Source organism: Peromyscus maniculatus, chromosome 2, assembly GCF_049852395.1.
Source record: "Peromyscus maniculatus bairdii isolate BWxNUB_F1_BW_parent chromosome 2, HU_Pman_BW_mat_3.1, whole genome shotgun sequence".
NCBI lineage: Eukaryota > Metazoa > Chordata > Mammalia > Rodentia > Cricetidae > Peromyscus > Peromyscus maniculatus.
This window is the reverse complement of record NC_134853.1, coordinates 106,275,301-106,293,187: the sequence shown is the minus strand read 5'-3', so window position 1 is coordinate 106,293,187 and position 17,887 is coordinate 106,275,301. Positions and strand designations below refer to the sequence as shown.

The following is a 17,887-nucleotide window of genomic DNA, read 5'->3' as shown; positions in this document are numbered from 1 at the left end:
ATTTGTTATCTAGATCAGTTGGGGTCTGTTAGTTAGCAGAAAGGATGACTAGACAATTAGAAACCTATTAACTCTCAATATTTTTCCCAAAGATTTTTAAAATTAGGAAAGCCCTCTAGTCTTTTCAATAAATATAATCTACTGTCCATCTCCAGACATGTTTCTTTCTTTATTGTATTTATTCTCAAAAGACCTATCCCTCTGCAATTCAACATTTCCTCATAATTGTATAGGGGAATCTATCCATTATATGCTGTGAATCACTTCTCAGTGTCAAGATTTAGAAAAGTAAAATCTCTGTCTATGAGTAAATACACATCCCTTACTCATTAAGTGAAGGCTCATGTTATATATTCCCTCGTACGTATATGTGGAGATACAGAGGACAAAGATGCCCTGGGATTGATTCCAAGGGCCCTGAGAGATACACGATGACAAAGAACCAAGTCCTCCTGCCCAACAGGAAATAAATGTGTTGTCCAACCAAGCATTTGGTTAAATGGATGCCAAATGACAAATAATTAATGTTCCACTACCAACAAATACCTGATTATCATGGAATGTATTCATCTTTGGAAGGAGATACTAAACTAACAGCCCGTGGGAAGAAATACAATTTTAATATAAAATTATCCCAGGGACTAATGAAATATTTAAAAATTAATGCAGCATGCTTTTACTTCCACAGGTAATATTCCAAAAGTGAGAAATGAAATTATTCAAACTCTCAACAGAAATCCAATACCCCTAATTTCATACCTCGGATTTCAAGCCTGCTGCATAAACAGCACACATGCTTCAGGGAACGCTCTTCTGAGGAACAGCAAGTGCCTGCTATGCATAGTAATTCCCATGTGTGAACTGTTTCGTCCCCTGAGTAGCTTGGAAATTTATATTGTATTATAACATTCGGGTCAGAACAATTGCTCCATGAAAACTGAACAAGTCTCTGGCACAGATAATATGGCAAGCCTAGAAAGACCTCATGCTGTAATCTGGCCACAGCTGTTCACTAGACAGAAGACGGGAAACCTCCAATGTATCGTTAAGAAGTGAGTTTTCAGGAGATTACGATAATTAAAGCTGCCTTGATGGGAATCTAATTGTTCATTTCTTTATTGAAAGTAAAGAAAACCCTGCAATACACAAACCAAGGAGCTATATATCAAACCTTTATCAAACTTGTTTTGGCCACACACATTCTAGAATTGATATTTACATTAGGAGACTATGCATGTAAGACAGGCCATGTGCATCTGAGGGCTGATAATCCAAGGAAAATAAAGACTTCTTCCTTCTGTCCTTTGTGGAGAACCTGTAATACATCAGCCAGCCATGCTTCATAACTCACGTCAATGTTGCCAAGAGCCAACTGGCTGCCTGTGCCAGGGATGAGCCCAGAGAATGCAGCAGGAGTGATATGAGTACAGGACCTGAAAGAGCTATCAGCTGGGCAGGATGGAGGGGAATGGGCAGTGCAGTCAGGCAGGGAGGCCTTATAAACCAGTTTAATCCTAAAAGCATGAAAAACAATTCAAGGTTTTATGTAATATAATATGATCAGATTTGCCATTTTAAAATGCCACTCTGGAGGTCAGGGATGAAGATGGGCCTTCATAAGGCACACACACAAATTCCTGAAATCAAATAAAATCTCCTTCATAACCTTTTTGATAAGAATTGAATTTAAAGAATATAAATGTTTTGAGAGTCTCAAACTGTAAGATGTAAAACCAGCACCTAAGCTGGTACTCTAACAGGGGTACTCGTTAAACACCCTCAAAGTGTACCTTCCCACAATTCCATTGTCTTTCTATAAGAATCTGTTCCTTGGCCACAATTAGGATCCTTGCCTAACTCATCCAGATCTCATACATTCAGTACCAATATTCAGCCTCCTGACTGGTTAATCCAGCCCTACTAGTTAATCCAGCTTTGCTAGTTAATCCAGCTTTAGTTCCCATGAGGCAGAGTAGGGAACAGATGTAGACAAGTTTGGGGGTTCACCCTGTTCTGCTATGCCAAAGCACTAAGTACCTCTGCGTATTGGCTGAACTCCTGTGTCTCCTTCCCAAGGACAACCAGATGGTTTGGAATAACCAGCATAATGACAACCAGCCACCTTCTAGGAACCCCATGTGATGCCTGGTTCCCCGACAAGAAATTCAGAGAGAAAGCAAACCCTATCTGTCATAAATTATCAATATGAATTGTTTAAATTATATAGGATTATTATGTTTGGTTCTAAATTCTTTGGTGTGACATTTATTTGCATATTTATGTGACCTACCCATAAATAACTGCTTCTGGAGAAAATTTGAATATGCCTGATGATGGCCTTAAGTTTTTTTCTAGGTGGCATTTGTCTATTTAATTCTCAGAGTCATAAAATAACTACAATGATAAGTAATCAACACATTTAGTATTCTATTAGGATGTGTTATTTCTAAAGATTTCTATTTGCTTCAACTACCTCTTTTGATCTATCATCAAAACAAAATGTCTTAATCCTACAATCTATTTCTTTTCTGAATTTCCATGGTACATACACTGAAAGCAAAGGACCTCCTGTACCCAAATGAAGTACAGCATCCTTCTCAGAGGCAACATCATGCATAAATGGCCATGGGCTTGGGAGACAATTAGACCTGGGTTTCCATTCTAGATTTATGTACCCTAAGTATGTAACCTGGTGTAGTGGTTTGAATAAGAATGGGCCCTATAGGCTCATATATTTGGCTGTTCTCCATTACTAGGAAGTAGAACTGCTTGAGAAAGACTAGAAAGATTAGGAGATGCGGATTTGCTGGAGTAGGTGTGGTCTTATTGGAGGAAGTGGGTCATTAGGGGTGAGCTTTGAGGTTTCAAAAGTCTAAGCCAAATCTCCTCTCTCTCTCTCTCTCTCTCTCTCTCTCTCTCTCTCTCTCTCTCTCTCTCTCTCTCTCTCTCTCTCTCTCTCTCTCTGTTGTCTCCAGATGAAGACAATAAGCACTCAGCTACCGCTCTAATGCCATGCCTGTCTGCCTCCTGCCATTATGATCATAGACTAACCCTCTAAAACTATAAGCAAGCTCCCAATTAAATGCTATCTTTTATATGAGTTGCCTTGGTCAACTTCAGACTTGTATCTTTAGAGCAATAGAACAGTAACTAAGATATCTGGTCATTCTTAAACACCTTGGCCCAGTCTTTGTTTTGTTTTTCTGGGGGAAAACAAGCCTACCTAGCAATATCACTTTCTAGTACTACTATTTCAATTTGCCACAAAATTGACTGGCTTCTAACAGTAGGATTTATTCTCTCACAGCAGGATGTCAGAGATCTGAACTCAAACTGTTGAGAGGGTTGGCTCCCTGGGGAAGCTTTATGGGAGACCCTTGCCCCTTCTCATGGTGTGGTTCCTGTACTCTCTGGCTTGTTTATTCTTCACTTGGTCATGTTCCTGTGTTTCCCAATGTCTTCTTCTTTTCTGTTAAGGAAACTAGTACTTGGTTCAGGGCCTACTCCTAAATTTAGGGTGAATTCACTTGAAAATGCCTCCAAAAACAGTATTTTCAAGTCAGTTCACATTATGAACTCTGAGTAGACATGAATTTGTGCAGAGATAATGTTCAACTCAACATATCTACCTGCGACATAGCATATTTTCATTATAATTAGTAAAAATAACTAGTGATGGGTCTTTACTGAGAATCTGCATGATGGTGTGTGTGTGTGTGTGTGTGTGTGTGTGTGTGTAATATATATGTGTATCATAGGAAGGGTTTCTATTGTGAAGAGACACCATGATCATGGCAACTCTTATAAAAGAAAACATTTAATTGGGGTGGCTTGCTTACAGTTCAGAGATTTAGTCCATTATAGTCATGGCAGGAAGCAAGGCAGCATGCAGGCAGACATGGTGCTGGAGCTGAGAGTCCTTACATCTTGATCTAAAGGCAACAGGAAGTGAACTGAGATACTGGACAGTATCTTGAGCATATATGAGACCTCAAAGCCCACCTCCCCGGTGACATACTTCCTCTAACAAGGCCATACCTACTCCAACAAAGTCACACCTTCTAACATTGCCACTCCCTTTGGGGGGCATTTTATTTCAAACCATCACAATGTGTATGATTTGTATGTTCTCTGTGAGTGTATGAATATAGGCACGGGTGTTCTAGAGCATATATGTGGAGGGCAGAGGACAACTTTAGGTAGGTGTCAGTTTACGTTTTTCATCTTGTTTGAGATTTGAGACAGCATTTCTCTTATTTGCTTCTTCATATACCAGGCAAGGTAGCCCTCCAGTTTCTTGGGATTTCTCTGTCTCTGCTCCCAAATGCCTGATAAGGGCATGCCGCAATTCTAGGAGTATGATACTGCATCTGGACTTATGTGTGTTCGGGCAATTCTAAAGCAGGTTATCAGGCTTGCATGGCGATTACTTAATCCCTGAGCCATCTCACCAGCCCCACAATGTGCTTTTAATACATTTACACGATGAATTGCATTTTATTTTTATGTTAGGAAAATCGCTGTAAAAGAAAAAATTATTACAGATACCAATGAAATTTATAAAGATATAAGAACAGACCTTATAACATGTATTTCATGAGATTAGAAGCTAAATGAAATACATGAATTTCTGGACACACATGACCTACCAAAGTTAAATCAAGATGAGCTAAATAATTTCAACATATCTAGTAGCAAAACAAATAAGAGAGAAGCAGGAATAAAAAAAATCCAGCTAAAAAAGGTCTAGGCCTAGATGGATACCATGGTGAATTTAACCAGACTTTCAAAGGAAAACTACTACAATGCTTTTCAAATTATTCCATAAGACAGAAAAAGAAACAACACTATCTATCTATCTATCTATCTATCTATCTATCTATCTATCTATATTTTTTTACAAAGTCAGTATAAAGTCAATCTTATCCTGATAATTTAACCAGATAAACATACATACATACATACACAAACACACACACACACACACACACACACACACACACACACACACACACACACGGGGTGGGATGGGAGGAATAAATGTAATGTTTGAAAACTAATAATGGAATTCAAGAACACACAAAAATATCATTCACTTTCATCAATTCAACATATAAAAGATCAATAAATGTAATAAATTATATAAATAGACTTAAGGATAAAAATCACAGGATCATCTCAATAGATGCAGAAAAGGCTTTTGACAAGATCCAATATTCCTTCATGATAAAGTTACAAAGAAACTTGGAACAGAGGAGACATATCTGTATACAATAAAGGCAATATATGACAAAACTATAGCCAACATTATATTACATGGGGAAAAACTCAAAAGGGTTCCACTAAAATCAGGAACAAAACAAGGCTGTCCACTTTTTCTACACTCCTTCAGTATAGTACTGGAAGGCTTAGCAAGAGCAGTAAGACAAGAGAAGCAATTGAAAAGAAAGCATACAGGGAAGGAAGAAGAAAAGTATCCATGTTTGTAGATGATGTAAGTCAATGCATCATACCCTAAAGACTCCACTAGAAAACTCTTAAAATTGACCAACACTTTCAGCATACTGGCAAGATACAAAATTAATATTAAAAAATCAGTAGCCTCTCCATATACTAATATCAAAGATGCTGAGGAAGAAATTTGGGAAACCATGATTGACAAATGCCATATACACAAAAATAGAATGACCCTAACCAAAACAGTGAAAGACTTCTCAAACACTGGAAAGAAATTGAAGGAGACACTTGAATATGCAAATATGTCCCACGCTCATATTGGAAGAATCAACATTATAAAAATGGCTATCTTACCAAACACAATCTATATATTCAACATAACCCCCCATCAAAATACTAATGCCATTCCTCACAGAAATAAAAAAAAAAAACGTTAACATTCATCTGGAAGCACAGACATCCAAAGTAATCCTAAGCAAAAAACCAGTAAGGCTAGTGGTTTCACTATATTTCATATCAAATTATATTACAGAGCCGTGGATAGAAAACATTGGCGCAAAAGAATACAATAAAACATTCAGCTATGAAGTCGAACAATTATAGCTACTTGATAACCAAGGATACTCATTGGAGAAAAGACGGCCTCTTTGACAAATGGTGCTGGGAACCTGGGTATCTCCATGCAGAAAAATTATCTAGATCTTGTCTTTTACCTCTCCAAAATCAACCCCAAATAGAAGGAAGACCTTAGGGTAATATTGTAATGCCTGAAACTGCTAGAGGTAAAAATAGGAAAAACATGTCATCATACTAGGATAAGTAAGGTCTCAGACAGGACCTAAATGCTAAGGAAATAAGGCCAACAGCTGATTAAACAGGACCTCATGAAGTTAGGAAACGGTTAGGAAGAGCCAGCCTACAGGATGGGACGCAATCTTCGACAGCTATACATTTAATAGAGGATTAATGTCTAGATTACAAAGAACTAAAAAAACACACAAGGAAACGAACACTCCAATTGAAAACACAGCTATGGCACTGAAAGAAGCGTTCTCTGAAGAAGTTACAAATGACAAATAAATATTTTTGAAAGTGTTCAAAATCTACATAAAAAGTGTTAGTCACCAGAGAAATGCAAAATAAAATTCCTTTGAGAGTCCATCTCACTCCAGTCAGAACAGCCATGATAAAACACATGGCCGCACATGCTGGCCAGAATGTGGAGAATGGGATGGGAGCCCTATTCATTCCCAGTAGGAGTGTGAGCTAGTGCAAATACTATGGAAATACGGGCAGAGAGTTCTCCAAAACCTGAACATAGAACCTCCATCCCATCCAGCAGTACCACTCCTGAGCATAAACGCAAAGGACTCTACATCCTACCGTGGACATGGCTGCCTTCCTGTTCACTGTGGCTCTACTCACAATAGCAAGGAAACAGGATAAACAGAGACAGGCTTCAAATGAAAATGTGATGCACAATGAAATTTACTAAGCTGTGAAACAATGGAATCACGTGATTTATAGGAAAATGGTTAGAACTGTAAAACAAAACAGATTAAGTGTGGCAACACAGGTTCAGAAAGACAATGCATGTTCTCTCTCATATGCGTATCTTAGCTTTGAACTTTGTATGTATGCTTGTGAGGGAGTGAGTTTCTGTACAGGCCAAGAAGCTGGAAACGGGCCCTGAGAGGGGTGAGAATGAGGCTTTGGCGGAGGCCAGTTAGTAGACTGAGGCAATCTGAAAGTAAAGGAGGAAACAGTAAGGGTAAGAAACGCAAGCAGAGGTGGGGGCAGGGAGATAGGAGAGGAGGGGTGGGAGGGTAGAGAGTAAGGATGTATTAAAAAGCCATAAGGCAACTTGCTCCTATGTAAGCTAATTAAAACTATAATTAAAAAAAAAGAAAGAAAAAGTGTGAAAGCAGTGCCCGGTGTTGGTGGATAAAGCTGTTCCCAGAAGCCATGGTTTATTAAACAATAATCCTAGTGCCAGAGGTCCAATATCTCCCTATGAACTCATATTTGGTCATGGAGGCTATTGATGCACCCATCAATAATACAAGCGATTGCCACTGGTGGTGGTTGCCCACCAAATCTAGATTGTAAGACCATTTATTGAGGATACCATACTCTCAGATAGGAGGACATAGGGAAATGGAGCTGAACTGAGCGGGAAGCTTCCTCCCTGCCAGCTAGTCCTCATATTACCAGAAGGTTCTTTTCAGGCTGCTAGAGGAAGACTGCCAACTGTCTTACTCAGCTGTGGACCCTGCATGCTACGTTAGCAACAGACAAGCAAGATGTGTTTCTTGGTGTAACGGTGGCATGTCTCTTCTGGGGGTACCCAACCCCTTCCTGATTAAATTTGAGGCTCAATTCATGGGAGAAAACACATGCCTACTTCCAATTTAGTCCAAAAAGCCCACGATGGGGAGGCCACAGGCCTCAGGGCCTAGCCCAAAGCAGTTACTTTGCTAAATGGACATGTGGTCCCTCAAAGTTTTTTTCTAAATATTTCATTTCTGCCCACAGATTGGTGCTACCATCAGCTTTGGTCAGAGAAGCTTCTTCTGTAGCAGCTGGTAGCTACTGCAGATACTCATAATTGGTAGAGTTTGAGAGAATAAGATATGGAGTTCTCAGCACAAATTGAGACATCTACTCATACCCTCCAACACTTAGGGAACACTGTGGTAGAGAAAACAGAAAGAATATAAGAATTGGAGGGAGAGAGGAGTATTGCATGATGTGGCTCAATTCACAGGAGGTGTGATTCTCGAAACAAGATTAGGCCTGTCCACATTCCATCATGGATGGGGAGGAACTCATCAGGCCCCACCCCTCCCTGAGGATTCACAGGCAGTTAATGGCTTCTGGGCAGGAAGGAGTCATCTTCCACGGTGTAGGCCACTCATGAATTGCCCATGCTGCTGCAAAGAACCCTCACCCATGTTTGTAAGCAATTCGAATGGCACTCACTGGATCACACACAAAAAGACTCGGAAGTAGGAGAGAGACTGGTTGGAAAGTAGGAAGTATCAGTGTGAGGAGGGGAAAATGAGAGAGGAACCGGCTGAATATGATCAAAATATAAGATATGCATGGATGATATGGTCAGGAAATCAAATGAGCTGTGTTTAAAGATGAGACTGCATGTCACTGGTACTGTACCAAAGCTGCAATAGGACTTAACAAAGACCGTATTTCTCCTCTCGTTCCTGACACGAGGCCCCACAATGGTGAGTTACCAACACAATTCACACATGACTATGAAGGAAGCATGGGGTACTTTCAGGGTCTTCGCAAAGGTAACAGGAACATTTCTTGCTTCTATAAAGCCATTGCTGTGGTAAAGCATGGTAAGGTGAGCTGTTCTCTTTTCGAGACTTGACCTAGTACAGTTGTTTGAATAAATGTGTGTGCATCTGTGAGATCTTTATATCTCTGTGGAAGAGAAACGACATGAAACTTGGTTCCTTGCTAGTCATTACATGGCTTACAAGTCAGCTTATAAACTTACCTAGTCTACCAGCAGTTAAACTCATTTCTGTACCCTATCATATTTTTTTTTCTATATTTCTCCCTACCACATCATCTCATCTCTAAAATGACCTAAGGAAAAATAGAGAGAATATCATTTCGACATCACTGATTCACTTTTGAAATAGCCACTGAGCTGCCATAGTAAGGAGAGATGGCAGTCAGCAGGTAGAGATGGCAGTCAGGACAGAGCCTGCAGCATCAGCACCACAGCACTCATCTGCTTCCTCCTGCCATGCTCTTGTTACCTTCTGTCACTGAGACCCTGCATCGGAACCCACTGAGACTGAAATAGTTGCCTGGATCTCAAGGATGCCCAGAGAGCTAGCATCTTAAGTGAAATTCCCAAAGAAACTAGACTCAAGAGACACGAGCTTTGCAAATCCTCATATTTCCCTCAAGTAGCATATTCAGCCTTGCTTCAAGTTGTAGCTGGAGTCAGGACCTGAAGCCTGTACAATGTCAGAAGGCCTGTGGTGGAGGCCGGTGTGCTCTGCTCTACCCAGGACCAACAGAGGTAGCAGCAGCCATACCTGGTTGTCTCTTCTAGGGACACTCCGTTATCTCTACTACAATTCCTGTCTCAGATCTAGTGCAAGAGGTTCTCGGGAACTAATGATGGCCTATGGTGTGCCAGGAGAAGAGGGGAAGGTTCAGCCCTCCATGCTGTGCTGTGGATATCGCTCTATGTAAATAAAACACTGATGGCCAGTGACCAGACAGGAAGTATAGGCGGGACAAGGAGAGAGGAGAATTGGGGAAACAGGAAGAAGGAGAGAGAGACACTGCAGCCAGGACAAGCAACATGTAAAGACGCCAGTAAGCCACAAGCGACATGGCAAGGTATAGATATATAGAAATGGGTTAATTTAAGATATAAGAACGGTTAGCAAGAAGCCTGCCATGGCCATACAGTTTATAAAAAATATAAGCGTCTGAGTGATTATTTTATACGTGGATTGTGGGACTGCGGGGCTTGGGGAACCTGGAGAGAAGCCCTCCAGCAACAATGCTGTCTGAGCATAAACCATTTGTATTTCATAAAGCACCTGGCTTCCCCCTTTTCTTATCTTTTGGAAGTCATCACAACCCATCTCATGTTCATTTTCTTACCATTTCTTGAAAAATTAAAGATCTGTTGAAAAGACCTTGTAGCTATTCTGACATGATGTGTCTGTCACCCAAGCTCATATACTCACTGTTAAAGACACCACAGTTGGATAAAATACCACATGATCTTGCATACATTTCAATGTGAGCTTTAAAATGGCCTCTCCCTCACAGGAAGGAGAAACCTACCAAATCTAACCTGTCAATCAGTGAGAGGCTAACCTGAGGGAACTCCAACTGTACAAGACAACACTTACCCGGATTGGGTTGAAGGTATTCAATCGTTTTAGTCATGATTTCCATCACAGCCCTGCTGGTGACATCCACTTTCTGAAATGGAAATATAAATATGATAAATGGCACCATCATTTGCTTTAGAGCCCAGAGTTTCCTGAAGCTCACACAGGACCCCAGGGGGGCAAGCACACAGTGACAGGTCCTGCAGGAGCAGGTGAGACACTATGAGGAGCAGCTAGAGAAGAGGATGACTTCCTGTTGAGCACTGTCCGTTAAAAAGCCAATCTACCCAAGAAGGAAATTGGTATTTTCCCAAAATTTGCTTCAAAGTATACTTCCCTACCTTTCAGCAAAACTAACACAGAGTTTGTCAGTAACACTTTGCCTTCAAGCTTTTACTAGATGCCATAAATGGGCCAGACTTGGCAGCTGGTTTCTCTTCCATAAAAAAATAATGCTGGGATACTCAGGTGGCTCAGGTGATAGAGTAGATTAGCCAGCATGGAGATCTGAGTTTAGTTCCTGGAATCCACGTAAAAGTAGAAGGAGAGAAGTACCTCCACAAGCTGTCTTCTGACCTCTATACACATACTCTGGTGTATACACTCCCACATATGTATTGTGCACATGGTGGGGGGACAATAAAGAAAATAACAACAACAACAACAATAATAATTTAAAAAGAGTATGTCTTCAATTCTGCTTATACTGTCTATGTACACTCTGGCATCATCTTCAGAATATAAATGTTCTCGGTAAATACCTCTAGTTGGTCCCGAACATTTAGCTAGTTATAAATACCAAATTCTGACACTAAAAATCCTGGCTCAGCCCACTGGGAATGGTCAGCATTTCCCCCAGCAGTCCACCCCTACCATCTCCACACAGCCAGGTTAAGGAAACATCATAAGATACAGCTTCTTACTTTTCATATTAGGCTGTGAAGGGCACTGGTGCATAGCACAGATGACTAACAGGAATAAACCAATTCCCCTGCCATTGATAATATTTTGTTTCATCACTTTTGATAGGACTGCAAGGGATCCTAATAACGAATCTCCACACTAACTGTATTTGATGAAACCTGCTTTGTATAGAGTAAACCTCCTTCTCTTCTATACTATATCTATTAAAATACTTTATCTTGTTTGGTTTTTCAATATTTAATAATTTCCTATCCCACCAAAGTCATAATATAGCATGCAGTTGTGATTATGAGGATGAGGAAAACACATGATTTTCCCTGTGACTCTGGAATGGTAATGGTGTAAAATAACTTTAACAAGTACTCTCTTTGGAGGCATGAGCCTGCTGGGGAACCCTGGACCACTGTCCTTTTGACTGACTTCAAATTTTAAGACCCCCGAGGCTTGGCTGATTAGTGCTAAGGGAGTGCCAGCTCCCTGGAGTGGAGCACTACCAAAGGAGGGCCTGGCAGTTTTACCCAAATGCCGGACACCCTTCTGGACTCAAGTTACAGAACGCTTGAGAGCAGTGGAGAGAGTTCGAGGTTGTATATACTGCACAAACACGCTGAAAGGGCAGAGAACCTGAGAAGACAAACACAGGTCTTCTATTGACTATAAGACAGACTGGGAGTGAGGAATTAGATGCCAAATATATCCAGTGTCCTCTGGGGCCATGGCAGAAGAAGTGGAGTCCAAAGGTCAAGGTTTCTAAGAAAGAAAGCATGGGAAGACTTGAGACTTAAACCACCCGATGTCCATCTGGTACTGTGGCATCAGCTTCTGCTAGGAGTACTATGTTTGGTCCCCAGAGTAGAATTCAACATTAAAATGGAATGGAGACAAAAAAAATATCTCAGTGTTCCAAATGGTCTGACCAAAGTCTCCTAAGAAGTTGACAACACAGATTTTTCAGACTGCTCACTAATGCATACGCCTTCAGTACTTCTGTTATCAATACAAAACAAGCACCATTAAACTATTTGATAAGAGCATAATATAATCTTCACTTGAAATTCATTTTAATTTTATAAACTTTATTATAAAAACTGGCATAAGCACATCACACACCAAAATTAACCAGAACAAAGTCTATACAACTCCATGAACTTCTATCCAGTTAGAACAGGCATTTGAAACAGAAGCTGTGTACAGTCACATTAAACTTTACACTTTCAGTGCAGAATTTATTTTAGGCACTTATCATTTTTTGAAAATAATTTTATCCACTATGGTTTTTTCTATGGTTTCTTTTCAGGACACAGGAACAACATGGAATAGCCTTTAGCAAATTCTTTTTCTGGCTCTTTACTTTTTATTGGATTCTGCTGGGCTACCACCTGATAGAGATAATGGACACAAGAGCAAGAACTCAGTGGTACAGTAGCCCAATCTCTGACCTTTAAAACGAACAACTTAAAGATGCAGAGTAGGAAAATGAACTTCCCAAGCTCACATCACCAATGACATGATAATAAAAGAAAAGTCCTTCCCCGAGGTCACAGATGGAGGTTTCTAGGAAAGAGAACTGGAAGTGAATTGTCTAGTGACCTCTCACTGTTCTAAAGACATCTTCCAGGGGAAGGGTGACTAATTTCTACCTTCTATCCCTTATCCTCAGCATTCTGGCTAAACTGATTGTATCAGACACAGACCAATCAACAGCAAAAGTGGTGACAATCCTTACTACATCCTGTCAGGCTCCTGCTGGGAAGGCCTTCATACACCTAAATGGGCACTGTCCAGCCATATCATCTCTTAATACTAAATCTGGTAACAAAGGCACTAAGATTTATCATTTATTAAAACTAATAAGAGCTTAATCCCATGGAAGAATGGCACAATTTAACTTTGAGCTTATGATGTATACCTGTTTGTTTTTACATTGTCCAAATCTCCTGAAAATGACTTTTGGTGTATTCTTAATTACAGTATCTTCTATTTGGGGGAGCTCCCAAGGCTCCATTTTCAGTTAATCTTGCTTTGATTGGGAAAGTACAGTATATAGCTTTGGATATGAAGCATCTCCCCAGAATGTTCATATACTGAAGACTTGGTTCCGTGCAAGTGGAGCCACTCAGTGCAAGGGAACTGAGTCATGAGGACTCTGCTATGACTGATGGATTAATTCACTGATGGGTTCACAACTGACTGTTGAGAGTTGGAAGGTGGGGCCTGCTTTGAAAAACAGAATTGCTAAAGGTATGCCTTGGACGATTGTACTTGTCCCTGGCCTCTCCATGTCTTATCTCTGCATCTGAACCATCATGATTGAACAGCCACCTTAAGCCACATGCTGCTGTTGTCATAATGTTCTGCATCACTTTAAGCCCAAAGCAATGAGCCAGTTAACCTTGGAATTAAACTTCAGAAAAACTAGAAAACAGGACTCCAAGAAGGACATAGGGATAACCCAATGACAGAGAAATGGATGAGATCTACATGAACAACCTGGATGTGAATGGGGCTAATGAAGAGCAAGGGTTGAGGGAAAGAGATCTTAGGGGAGCGGGAGAACCCTGCTAGATCAAGAACAGAGAGGGAGGAAAAGGAACAAGAGATCATGATAAATGAAGGCCACATGAGAATAGGAAGAAGCAAAGTGCTAGAGAGGTCCACAGAAATCCACAAAGATACCTCCACAACAGACTACTAGCAATGGTCGAGAGACAGCCGGAACTGACCTACTCTGGTGATAAAATGGCCAAACACCCTAATTGTCATGCTAGAAACCTCATCCAATGACTGAGGAAACCAGGTACAGAGAGCCATGGCCAGGCCCCAGGTGGAGCTCCAGGAGTCCAATTGGTGAGAAAGAGGAGGGCTTGTATGAGAGAGAATTGATGAGACCAAGATTGGAAAAAGCACAGGGACAAATAGCCAAACGAATGGAAACACATGAACTATGAACCAATAGCTGAGGAGCCCCCAATTGGATCAGGCCCTCTTCATAGGTGAGACAGTTGATTAGCTTGAACTGTTTGGGAGGCACCCAGGCAGTGGGACCAGGACCTGTCCTTAGTGCATGAGCTGGCTGTTTGGAACCTGGGGCCTATGCAGGGACACTTTGCTCAGCCTGGGAGGAGGGGACTGGACTTGCCTGGACTGAATCTACCAGGTTGAACTCAATCTCCAGGTAAGTCTTTGCCCTGGAGGAGATGGGAATGGGAGGGTGGGCTGGGGAGAAGGCAGGGGTGGGGGGCAGGGGGGAGAACAAGGGAATCCATGGCTGATATGTAAAATTAAATTAAATTATAAAATTTAAAAAAATTAACTTGTTGCTCCCAAGTATCTGTTGCACCAATGAATTTTGTTGTTGTTTCTAGCACTGGGGAAGTTTATTAGCAGGAAATGAACTGTGAATGTATACAACATGGGCTTCTATTTAGGGACTGTAAACCCTTGTGTAATAAATACATGGCTTTCTTTGTAAGCCAGAATCATAGACATGTATCCTTCACAGATTCTGGTCTGTTTACTTCTAACTTCTTAATGCCAAGGCTTTAGCAACTCCCAATACTTTAGATTCTTTTTCCATTAGCCAGTCTTGAAATGTGTAACTGAGTCCAGAGAAAGAACCGAATGAAGAAATGGCTCTCTTGGGACAGGGAGATGGCTCAGTGGGTAAAGCGTTTGGCACAGAAGCCTGAGGGTCTGAGTCTGGATCGCCACAACCCACCAGACACAGTAGCACAAGCTTTTTGATCCCAGTTTGCCCTACTGGCAGATGGAAGTTAAGACAGGAAATTCACAGACCAGCTAGTCTGGCACACAGCTGTAAGTAAACAGAGACACTGTCTCAAACAACGTGGAAGCTGAGGCCAGACTGGAGCGTGTCCCTTGAACCCGACATGTATACTGTGGCTTTGGAATGCCTGCTCCTATTCTCCACAAACAGAGGAAACAGCATTTTCAAGTTAAATAAGGGGTGGCCAAACTATGGCCAATGGTCAAAACTATGTCAGCAAGCCACCAGGGAGGGTGAGCTTCAGAGACATCTTCTGTGTGGCCTGAGAGTTAACAACCTGTCTCCAAACTGCCATGCTTTAAAGGGGATATCATATGTATTCAGAAAGTCTAATTAATAATTTGAAAAATGAGGAAGGAATTAGGCTCTGATTACTAATGAATCCATACTAATTTTGCTAATCTTCTTAAGTATCCCTTCCCTGTGTATAGGTTTGGGAATACACCCTAAACATACCTTCATACCTTAAAGGATTAGAAAAGAAATTAATATTTCTATTTTATTGTAATCATAAAATAATCATAAAAAATGTCTAAATTCAGTTTCCTCTAAATTTTGTTTCATTTTTTTAATATAGCTATACTCATCGACACAGGCATTGCCAATGGATCCTTTTTGTGCTTCAATAGCCCTAGAGAGAACTTATAAGACAGAGGGCGAAGACCTGCAGCCCAAAGTTTCAGAGACCTACCAAGAGAATGTGCTGATCCCTGAACTAAGGTGTGAGCTTGGAGGATGCCATGCTTAATCTGTGAATGAGGTTCTTATTTCCAGTCTTGGAATATCAGCTATCAGAACACTAAAAGACAGTGAATTGACATAATGGGATTATTGTTTCATATACAGATGTATGAATATATAATAACATTCGCCCCTGTAGAAAAAAAAATCAGTATTTCCTGAACTTAAAAAACATGGAAACTATGGAATCTTTTACAGAACAATGGAAGTATGAAAGACATTGTTTCGTATTGTCAGATGCCAGGGGCAGAACACATTATGTGTGGCACAGGTAGTCTATGGGTTTGTCAATCAATAGTAATGACATGAATTAAATGCCCACTTAGATAAGGAAAAACTCCCAGTGCTTATGTCAAAGGACATAAAATGCCATACAAAACACCAACGTATTTTCAAGTTTTTAATTTTATTATTAAGTTATTATAGTTTATTATAGTTAAGAATATACACACACTCACTTGAAGCACTGAAAGAGAACATCTAGATAAGTAAGTCACAGGGACATGATGAAAGCAGCATCCTGGAAAGCCTGTCTGGCAGAAAGACAGGCTGATCCAAGAGTGGTACTTTTAATAGCTCCCTACTGACTCTGGGAGAATTGACAGCCATCTCCAAACTGCTGGCTTTAAAGCAGAAACCATATATTCAGAAAGGCTGGCAGATAACATTTTAAAAATGAAGGATGGTTTAGGCTCTGGTTACTCTAATATATTAATTTTAATTTTGTTAATCTTCTTAGTCATTACCCCATACCAAGTATACTTTGACATACATTCCACACACGTAACTGAGGAAGCCTGTCTCCAAAGAAGTTCAGGCAAAGCCAAAGGATGTCTTTGAAGCTCATCTTGTTTGTGACTCAAGCCCGTCACATCACAGCAAGTGAATGTCTTAGGCCAGTGACCCATGTCTCCTCCACTACTATTCTGTGAAGAGACCCCCAGGATCATGGTGAACCCCAAGTCTACTCAGAGAAGGTATTCTGAGTATACTGGCTGCAATGCTGTTCCTCTCTTCTCTCCCATTTGAGACATATCACTGATATCCAACAGTGGTATCTTTTAAATGCTCATAATTAGTAGAAAATTACTTGGTACAAAACTCAAGCAATGACTAGCATGCCTCCCCTGATAGCTGGGAACTGTAGGCTTAGCCTGTGTTTCAACGTGAGCAGGTAGGGAATTTGATGATTTCTATGGCTTTTACAAAAAACAGCTTTGGTAAACAGAGGTTCTTTCTTAAAGTGAGCCAGGTGGTTTCTGCTCATGAACCCTAGTTCTCTCACTAGGGATGGATGAGACTAAACATCTCTTCCTGTAGTAACTAAAGTATGAGGGTAATGACCATGGGCACCATCTACCAGCTTTCTCCACATTGGACTTTGCCAATAATCCTCACCCTCTCACACTCAATTGGATGGCAGCTTTTCTTTTCTCTCCTAAGATCTTGTCTTTCTTAAAACTTGAGGCTCCCCTTCAGGAACTGTATTTTTATTTAAAGGGTTTATTTTCATGTTTCTAGCCCCAGAGCCTTTTGTGATTTAAACAAAGAATTTCCCAAGATATTTTTTAGGCTACAGAAAAACTCTATGCCCATTGACTGGGAGTCTTGCATGATACTCAAATGAAGTACAAGAGAAGATTTGAAGATTCAGCTCAGTAGTCTGTCTTCTAGAAGTTTCTGTTGATCTATGAACCCTGTGTTTGGACTCTCTCTGGTGTCTTTTGTGGAAATCCTTCCAGGACACTAAGTACTATGTCTTATTTGGTATCTATTTATACTCCCCTTTTTTCCCCACCCAAATTGAAAGCCCCTTGAGAGATTGGGCCTGATGTATCTCCATGTTTCCAGTTCCCAGCACAATGTCTGGCACATGGAGGCATTTACATATTTTCTAAGTAAATTAATGACTAAAACTACATACCAGCTCATTGAAACCTTCCCCCATTCTGTATAATCATAGTAACTGATAGAAATTTGAGAAGGAATCAAAAGTTCCTCAAATTCTAGATCTTTTTTTTTGGGGGGGGGGTTGAGACACGGTTTCTCTGTGTAGCTTTGCACCTTTCCTGGCTCTCGCTCTGTA

At 40.6% G+C, this 17,887-nt stretch overlaps 1 protein-coding gene across 2 annotated transcripts in view; it reads right to left on the bottom strand.

Annotated features, from left to right (window-relative positions):
* The window catches only part of Sh3gl2 (SH3 domain containing GRB2 like 2, endophilin A1), a 183,010-nt gene that overhangs the window by 22,422 nt on the left and 142,701 nt on the right, over nt 1-17,887 (bottom strand). For both annotated transcript variants that reach the window (XM_006975982.4, XM_076564472.1), the window contains exon 3: nt 10,368-10,440. In XM_006975982.4, coding sequence (XP_006976044.1) covers nt 10,368-10,440 — 73 coding nt within the window. The remainder of the gene's footprint in view (nt 1-10,367; nt 10,441-17,887) is intronic.